Source organism: Perca flavescens, chromosome 19 (genome assembly GCF_004354835.1).
Source record: "Perca flavescens isolate YP-PL-M2 chromosome 19, PFLA_1.0, whole genome shotgun sequence".
Classification (NCBI taxonomy): domain Eukaryota; kingdom Metazoa; phylum Chordata; class Actinopteri; order Perciformes; family Percidae; genus Perca; species Perca flavescens.
The window spans coordinates 3,463,267-3,473,074 of NC_041349.1; the positions used below are offsets into that span (position 1 = coordinate 3,463,267).

Genomic DNA, 9,808 nt, shown 5'->3' on the forward strand with positions numbered 1-9,808 from the left:
ACTGGTTGTTCCAGATGTGTTTTTGTACATGTCAGATGTACTCAGAGTAGAGAGGAACTTTTTGATGACCTGTTGGTATTTATACACGAGGTAGTGAAATATTACCACATACTTGTGAGAATAGTACCATGGCATCAGAAAAAAAAACTGTAAGATGTAACAAAGTACAATACTTTAAACCAAACATACTGAAAAATAAAATTACAGATTTTAAAAACTACTTTAAAAAGTAAAAAGCACACAAACACTGGGGATTTCCTAATTAATAAATGAAATGTATTAAAGTGAGTCAAATTAAACTAAACGCCTCTACATAGACAGACAGACACACAGAGTGACCTTTGACCTCCTGTGTCTCGCCATCTGAATGCAAGACTGTATGGCTGCAGCCCGGAGCGTCCCGTGTCATGCCGCCCTGCCTGGTGCCGTCCGGAATAAAATACTTTAATAAAATACTTTAAAAAATATCTCTTACTTTTCTCAGCAAAAGCTTCCCTGAGCTTCTACTTTTCAAAGTAAAAGCGTGTGAATAAAATACTTAAAAATATATCTGTTTTTTTTAACTAAACAGTAAGATAAATGCAGACTATCATGCTAATGAATAAAATACGTCATATATTTTTTGTTGAATAAAATACTGAAGATAAATATGTCTACAAGATAAATGCAGACTATCCTACTGATGAATAAAATACTTAAAAATATATGTCCGTACATAAAATAAATGCAGATTATAGTCAAACAAAAAAATTCATTCTGGCTGCAACCTGGAGCCTCCCATCTCTCATGCCCTCTCACCTTGCTGATAAGCAGCTATGTCTGTCCCAGTGAAGTGTGAAAACAATATAGAATATAAAAATAAAAAGCCGTCTTGGAACATGTTTATTTTTGTATTCTTGTGTGTGCAGATCCTTGTTATCCCTCCTCAGGAAATCCTGCCGTTAGTTGGCAGAAATGGCTGCAGAATCCAGGGTGGGGATCCTCAGAATATGTTCCCCTTTGCTTTTTTATTAATAAGGGAACAAATTCCACTAATTAACCCTGACAAAGCACACCTGTGAAGGTAAAACCATTTCAGGTGACTACCTCATGAAGCTCATTGAGAGAACACCAAGGGTTTGCAGAGTTATCAAAAAAAGCAAAGGGTGGCTACTTTGAGGAATCTAAAATATAAGACATGTTTTCAGTTATTTCACACTTTTTTGTTAAGTACATAATTCCATATGTGTTCATTCATAGTTTTGATGCCTTCAGTGAGAATCTACAATGTAAATAGTCATGAAAATAAAAAGAAAACACATTGAATGAGAAGGTGTGTCCAAACTTTTGGCCTGTACTGTAGATCTTTCTGGGTTCATCTTTATGTCTGATTCTGTCTTCCTGTAAGAGTTTATGTTTCCTAGGATGGTGAAGACATGTCCCGCCTTACTCTGCCTCTGATTGGCTTTCCCTACGTTAAACTGTATTTTATTATTATTTCTATATTTATTGTTTAACTCCTCAAATACAACGTTAGACAAAAACAACAATATTACGAATATTATATATTTTTATCTTCTTATCCGCTGAGCGGGACGTACTACGTCACTTCCGGAGTTTTCCGCGGATTCGTTTAAACGTTATTATGGTTCATAACTTACTGGAACAAAACTGAGCAACGTGTTGTTGCTGGTGACACAATCACTGACTGTATATATGTATATTGAAGTGATACTGACCACTGACTGTATATATGTATATTGAAGTGATACTGACCACTGACTGTATATATGTATATTGAAGTGATACTGATCACTGACTGTATATATGTATATTGAAGTGATACTGACCACTGACTGTATATATGTATATTGTAGTGATACTGATCACTGACTGTATATATGTATATTGAAGTGATACTGACCACTGACTGTATATATGTATATTGAAGTGATACTGATCACTGACTGTATATATGTATATTGAAGCGATCCTGGCGTTAAAGACCAGCTGATCGCTGCCCGATTCTTTGAAATGAATGGCCGCATTGCATTGGGGGACATCGGCTTTGAATGCTTCCTGCTCGGATCATATCGTAATGTTCTGTATTACAGCATATACTGTAATATTTCACCGGTAATAAGACCGAAATAATATTATTAAAGTAAAGAAATGAATACCATGATAACATCTAAATAAATGTTGATAGATGTAGCATTATAGTTTAAAAAATATAAATAAACAAAAAAGCAACCCAGCTTCCCTGGCCAAAATAGACCGAAATAATAACATTAAAAGAAATACATATAAACCATGATGATATCTCGTGAATAATGTTGATTAAAACAGCGGTTATTGGGCTAAAAATACCAATAATAACTGTCACAGATTTCGTTTTTTCTTTCGTCGGTATTTGACGGTGAGGGATTAAAATGAATGTCTATCTGACGGAGGGTCAGTGTAACACTTATCAGTTCAATTTTCTAAGCACAAACGGACATTTGGAAAAACAGAAAAATGGGTTCAAATATCCAATTTCTCATTTTTTTCCACCTTAACAAATAAAAAATTGGATCTTTAAATTGTTTTTCCAATTTTCTGTTTTTATTCAGAGGATCAGAAATTTAGAAAATTACAAAATTGCGTCTGGGCTCCAATTATTCAATACTGCAATGGTATTCTCTCATTTCCTTGTTCCGCCTAGCTACGCCCCCCGCACTCGAAACCATCAGTTGCAAGCACCTCTGACCCCAAAGTCTATCAGTTTTTATTTATTTTTTGGTCCATATGAAGTTAATGACCTGCATATTCCACAAAGTAGAGGAAGAGAATACCACGGCAGTATTGAATAATTGGAGCCCAGACACAATTTTGTAATTTTCTAAATTTCTGATCCTCTGAATAAAAACAGAAAATTGGAAAAACAGGTTAAAGATCCAATTTTTTAATTTGTCATAGTGGAAAAAAAATGAAAAATTGGATATTTGAACCCATTTTTCTGTTTTTCCAAATTTCCGTTTGTGCTTAGAAAATTGAACTGATAAGCGTTACACTGACCACGGACCCCCTCGTCGAAAAATAACGTCAAGGGTACACCTCTTTCGTTGAAACTTGACGCCAGGGTTCCTTGACCATGCGTCATACATTTGACGAGTAGGGAGTGAGACTGTGTTGTCTTAACAGTAGTCGCGGGTCGCGGAGTTTGTCTTGCCTGTTCCTTCTGTCCCTCCCCTTTCCCCATACACACAGGAGACAGCTGAGTTTTTTCCCACCCACATCCTGCTTCTAATTGGTTCTGACCCAGATAGGCAACAAGTACTAGCCAATCAGAGGCAGAGCAGGGCAATCTGTTTTTTTCTGTTTAGGAAAACGTCAGTGAGTGATGGTTAAATGAAAATATGAGCGAGTCGAGTGGTTTTATTATGTTCTTGTTTGAATGGAGGCCATCAAGAACGTCTGGATGTAGAACTAAAACATGTTGAATGTTTCAGGATATTTAAGATATTTTCAGATATTTCATAGGTTCAGACAAATTCTTTTGTTGTTAAATATGTTTAATTTGCACCTTGGTAGGCTACCTGAAGCTAAAGATAATGGTGGTGTTATTCTTCATATATATGAGGCTAAAGTGTTATGAGTCTTAAGAAAAATGTTTAAGACCAAGCCTCATCCTCACCTGTTCAAATGGTTTGGACTGGAATGGCTTTTAAACCTGTTTAGTTTATTTAAGTCTTTTCTAATTCACTCATTTGTTTATCAGAGCAGGAGCCACTTTATTGCTGCACACTGAGATGATCAATAATTTCTCCTTATTCTGGGTTATAGTTATTTAAAAATGGGATCTTCTGCAGTCCCTGCAATAATAAATAAAGAATTTTGTGAATTCAGGATGATATTTATTTGTGTGTGCAAATTCTAATTATCAGATGTGTAAAACAGGCCTTGTTGCTTATTTGTCTCGCGAGATCTGGCAACACTGTTGGCTGTCCGAGGAACCCGACACAGAGGCCGCAAATTGCAGTGATTCACCCCGCGGAGGAGAGCAGGGTCCGCGGGGCTGGATCACCTCTTCCGGGCCGACGACAGGTATCAGCCAGGCGGCGACAGGGTCCAGCGAGCGTCGAGGAACAACGAGGCCAGGCACGGCACGGCTCGGCTCCAATCTCGGTCCAAAAAGGGGTAGAACAACGCGCGAAACGGGCCTACAACCTCATCCGCCGCCCGCTGTGTTTTCCTCGGCGACGGGGGCGCTTACGCCGAGAAGGTGGGACCAGGGCGCGGCAAAGGTGAGCCGGGACCCTCGCCAGGAGCGGGGGCAAAGTTTCATGTCCACCATCATCCAATTTTAGTACTTCTTCGGCAGAAAATCGAAGATCCAGCAGTGTTTGGCGATCATACACCAGTAGAGAGTCGACATCCAGAGCAAGGAGCGAAACAAACCGCACAAATACATCTATGTATGTCAAAACCATTGCTTAACAATGATATTACACTGGAGACAATATAAAACTGTCAACATTGTATCATTTTACCAACATTTTACAAATGAGAAAAAGAACAACCATAGTGAGATATAGGCCAAAATCGTCCAAAATCCTTACCCATAGCATATAATAGGCCTATGTGATTTTGATTATTTAAAATTATATTTTATTGGCTTTTACTTGGGCTTATATTGATGCATGTGATCTATTAGTAACGTTAAGTGTTTTAAGTCACACATTTATTTGTTGTCAAAGCCACTTCAGAAGTGATTATTTGTTAGGGACACGAAAGGCACCGATTACGTGGAATTACCCAATTGGCCAATTCGTTCCCACGCCCACCGTCCCTCGCTAGTCCTAGCGTCACACATAATGTAATCTACTGCCAGAAAGCACAGTCTCGAGACAGGCTACTGCAGATCACCACTCTGTCAGTTTTACCTTATTTTATTCTTTATTCAGGCCACACACACACAAAACCGGTCCATAGAAAATGTCAGATCTCATGGCTCCATTTCTGCTCCTGTTCGTCATTCTGTCTGGAGCATCTTCTGGTAAATATCAGCTGTTATTGTGAACGGATTTATGGACAATGTTAGTAATATTTATTCATGTCATCCTGGTAAAATAGCTGCAGTTTCCTCCACATAATTACGTTTTCTTGATACGATTTGTGGCAGCTACGTTAGTTCAGTGTTGCCAAGTCGGCTTATTATAAGCGACTTTGGGCTTGTTTTTTCTGTAAAGTCGCTCACTATTGGTATCGCGGGTCGCTTTTTTTGGGCTTGTTTCTAAAGTGTAGTTGGTTATTTGGGCTTGTTCCCAGCTCCATAGTAAGTTGGCAAGCAGATATTTTCTATATGTTATTTAGTATTATTATATACTATTATTTAATCTCTGAACCAGATGGAAACGAGAGTGTTTTTTTTGTGGTTAGGAAAAAATATATTTACGCGCGAATTTTTCATATTTGAAGTATTTAAATTTATCCATGGATTTATTTAATGTGTGTGTGTGTGTGTGTGTGTGTGTGTGTGTGTGTGATTATCTTCAGAGTGAGTAGTGACTCTAGAGTCACATAGTGAGAGAACCAAAGAGTCTCCCCTGTTCTTTCTGACCACAGTGGGAGATCTGGAGCAGGAGAAGTTAACCATAACGACATAACGTGTAGCTACATTTTGTAGCCACGGTGTAGATTTTATTAACATTTCCTGAAGGATTAGACCTGAACTATTGATGAGTCATGTCAACACGTATCTCAGTGAGGAGCTTCTTCATGTGTTGACCTCGTGGTTATAAAGTCCTCTGATATCTCTGATAATTAACATCCCTTCTGCTGTGTTACACCTGATGGAGGTCTTTAGAAATATCATGACTTTTATTGATTACTATTGTTTATTATTGTTTTTCAGACCTGATTGAGATAACAGTGTACCCTGGAGGTGATGTCATTCTACCATGTCAGGTTGCTGGTTCCTCCATCAGAGTTGTGGAGTGGACCAGACCTGACCTGGAGCCAGATACCGTCCTCTTAAACAGCGATGGACACCTGGAGACAGACGAGCAGAATCCGTCCTTTAAGGGCAGGGTGGAGCTGGTGGACAGAGATCTGAAAGGAAGAGACGCGTCTTTAATTCTGAAGAATGTGAACAGACAAGACGCTGGAACATACATGTGTGGAGTTAAAACCGGTGACTCTGAGCCAATCAGAATCATCCGTCTGCAGGTTCCAGAGCCAGCAGGTGAGTGAGTCTCTCTCAGTGAGTGTTTCTGAGTATCAGGTTGTAGCTGCAGTTTCTAACATCAGAGAGGATAAAAGCTGCTCCACTATCCACACATCTACTGACTCATATGTTTTATTATCTTCAGGTTCTGAGGATGGAAACTCAATGATTGATGGTTTTACAATCCGTCCCGTGCACACAGTTTATTTATTTCTCTCTTCCCGGAACCTAGGGGGGCTCCGTAGAAACAGTCGCTTGTTTTGGGCTTGTGTTCACAGGCCTGGTTGCGTATTTGTCTCGCGAGATGTGGCAACACTGCGTTAGTTGACCAGTGAGCCAGCCGCTAAAACCATAACAATTGATGTCATGTCAGTGTCACTTTTTGGATGTTTTCAGCACCGGGAGGGGAGGGGTTGTTGTAACATTAGGCTCATTGGAGATGAACTGCGCCTCGCCTGTAAAGTAGACGAGAGCAGGCGGCAGCAGGCGGGGGGGCGGTGACAAAAATTAGCTCTCAAGTCGGACAGTTTTCCAGCTGATTCCAGCAGCATTCAGGCTCAACAGGAAGTGACACAAACACTGTGGTCCGATTCTGATTTAATAAAATGTTATCAGACCCATATATCAGCTCCTATAGTCTCCAGTTGATTTTATTATGACAGAGTAGCTGTCAGAATTCTCTACATGTGATCTGTTGCTGATTTTAATCACCAACAGACTGTAGATGATCTGTAATCTGATCAGATTTAGTCTCTCTGACTTCTAAACATCACTATCAGCCTCACTACATGTGTTCTGTTCACAATAAGACTTTAAATCAGACACATAGCAGTTAAAATCCCTCCGATTCAAAATCAATAAAAAGTTTATATAAAACGTCGTCATGTTAAATCGATTCTGAACCAATCAGCTGTTAGATCAGCTGAGAGGCCGGCGTTTCCCAGCATGCCCCTGGGTCCGCCTGCGTCCGCCTGGCTCTTGCAGTTGGTGAAAAGCAACTGCGCTACCTGCGTCTCAGAACTGCGGCAGCATTGGTCTCGTGAGATTATCGTTGCCCACGTGTGCGTGACGTCAGAGCAAGTCGGGATCAAGTCGGGATCAAGTCGGACAAGAATCTAACCGGCATGCATTGGGCGCCGATTGCCGGTGATCGATTCTGCGCAGATCTGGCTCATCTCCAACGAGCCTATTAACTTTATTCAACACAGCACAGTCACCTGTTGTGGGTTAAACGTAACTGTAAAGAAGGCAGTTACATGCTAAATTCTCTCTTTCTCTCTCTATACACACACATACACACACACATACACACATACAGACATACATACATACATGCACACACACACAGATATGGTCTGTTTACCCGACGGAACATACAACTTTATGTTATTGCCGTTAGCATCGTTATCACCCGGCAGAGTTTGTGCTGGCTGGGTTCTGACTGCTATAAGTTAAACTATTTCCTGCCTCTATCTCTGCTACAAGAAAGTTTTAAAACCCCAAACACAAGCACTGAACTGCCCGGGAGTTTGTGGAACAGCTGACCTTTTCCTCAGTCCCTCCGTCTGTTTTCTTTCTCTCTTTTGCCGGGAAATGAAGCCCCCTTCAAGTGCGCTCGAAACAACAAAATATCTACCATGTTAGTGATCAGTAATTAGCCTGTGTCTATGTTATCTCCTTACATATACCTACACTCTCCGTCTCTGTAAGATTGGGAATGATTGAGATTTCTCTCTCACAGCTACCAGAAGACTTCACACTTTCAGACACGTTGCTCACGTCACATCTACGTCTTCAAGCTCAGTTGGAGGCTGCTCAGTAACGCTCAGCCAGCACCGGGAAATAGACTTCTGATATCCTTCACTGGTCTCAGACCAGAGACACGGGACCTGGTGGTCCAGTTTATATATACTGTCTATGATGTAACCGTGCAACCGTCCGGCCCGCTGGAGTCTAATGTAATCATGCGGTGTCTTGGTTCTCGGCGAGTTTGAGTTAATAACCGAGCCTTGTTTCTGGTGCATCTGAAGCCTGGTTCACACGGGACGATTTTAAAATTGTCGGCCGATTTTCCAATCCTGAGAGAGCCCACACACGGTGATAAAACATCACGAGTCTAACAGTTTTGGTGGTACAGTGTGTGGTGCGCAGCACACGGCAACATCAACACATCACACACGAACCGATTTGACTCCCGAGCATTCCCGGGTCAGACGGGAAATCTCGCAAAATCCCTTGAGATCAAACGTGACTTCAGAGTAAACAATCATTGCGGACGAAGAGGATGCAGTGGCGATAGTTTGTAGTGTGTTTTCAACCGAAAAAAACGTTATCAAAAGAAAAGGCGATGGTCAAAGAAGACAACACAAGCATGGACTATACTTGCTACATCATGATATGGAGGGGATTTGTTTTTTCTCATAGAAATGTCGGTATTACACAGATTAATAAACGTTCATATATTCGTTTCCATGTACTCTGGTGGACTGCAGTTGTGGATGTAGTTATGCCCATTGACTTTATTTATTTTACACAGGCTGCGAGCTCGTTTGTCCCCGGGGGACACCACACACGAGGAGAAATCGGGCCAAATAAATCAAACATGTTGGATATCCCCGATTTGAGATGGGAGAGGTCCCGAGGTCCTTCGGAGCAGACGAGAGCAGTCTTAACGCACCACACACGGCAGGAATATCGGATCAGATTATTTTACCATAATCGGAGCATCCTTAAGATTGTCGGGAGGGGGGAATCGGGGCTAAAATCGGCCTAATTATCCTGCCGTCTGAACCAGGCTTTAGAGGATTGTGTTCATGGCAATTCACACATTATCGATGGGGAGGTACATCACATACAAATACACGTCATGTTATCTTGGTAGTTATGTTAAGTTAAATGTTAGAAGTAAATGTTGCTACATGGTTAGACTGTCATGAGGATACCGCTCACAAGGCTACCGAATGTAACCGTGGTGATTCTAGTGTCTGTCAGTAAATAGTATGTCGAGACCATAGACCGAATATTATTAATAAAGTCTATGGTCGAGACCGAATGTAAACGCAACTGCTCAAGTCTAATGTAATCAAGCGGTGTTGGTTCCTGGCGGGGGAAGTAAACATGCGATCACCCCCCCCCCCCCAACAACTCGGGGAGACAGTCAGTCCGACTGCCTTTTCTGGGGAAGGTCAGCCGTCTGGTTGGTGTGTCACTGGCTCTTAGAGACTCTGACTGAGGAAGAGATCAGATCAGCTGTTCTAATCTAAGGAGATGATAAGACCTGAACTATTGATTAGAAGTTGATCAGCTTCATGTGTCTCAACAACAGCTGTTGACCTCGTGGTAATAAAGTCTCCTGTGATATCTCTGCAGTAGGGACAGATCAGTGAAGGTCTCCATCAGGTGAGACTCTACAGAGACCTTCTGCAGGGACACACCTGGAGACAACTGTTGGAACAACATGACTTCTTATTATTAATAGTAGTTTATTATTGTTTTTCAGACCTACCTGTGGTAACAGTGCACCCTGGAGATGATGTAATTCTGCCATGTCGGGCTGATAATTCCTCCTCCAGAGCTGTAGAGTGGACCAGACCTGACCTGGAGCCAGATATTGTCCTCTTC

At 41.2% G+C, this 9,808-nt stretch overlaps 1 protein-coding gene across 1 annotated transcript in view; it reads left to right on the plus strand.

Moving 5' to 3' along the window:
• Positions 1-3,415: 3,415 nt before the first annotated feature.
• LOC114546114 (coxsackievirus and adenovirus receptor-like) overlaps positions 3,416-9,808 on the plus strand; it is a 7,709-nt gene continuing 1,316 nt past the window's right edge. Inside the window, exons 1-5 of the mRNA XM_028564779.1 lie at positions 3,416-3,441; positions 3,945-4,065; positions 4,163-4,265; positions 5,876-6,205; positions 9,687-9,808. The exon at positions 9,687-9,808 is cut by the window's right edge and continues 238 nt beyond it. Coding sequence (XP_028420580.1) covers positions 3,416-3,441; positions 3,945-4,065; positions 4,163-4,265; positions 5,876-6,205; positions 9,687-9,808 — 702 coding nt within the window. The remainder of the gene's footprint in view (positions 3,442-3,944; positions 4,066-4,162; positions 4,266-5,875; positions 6,206-9,686) is intronic.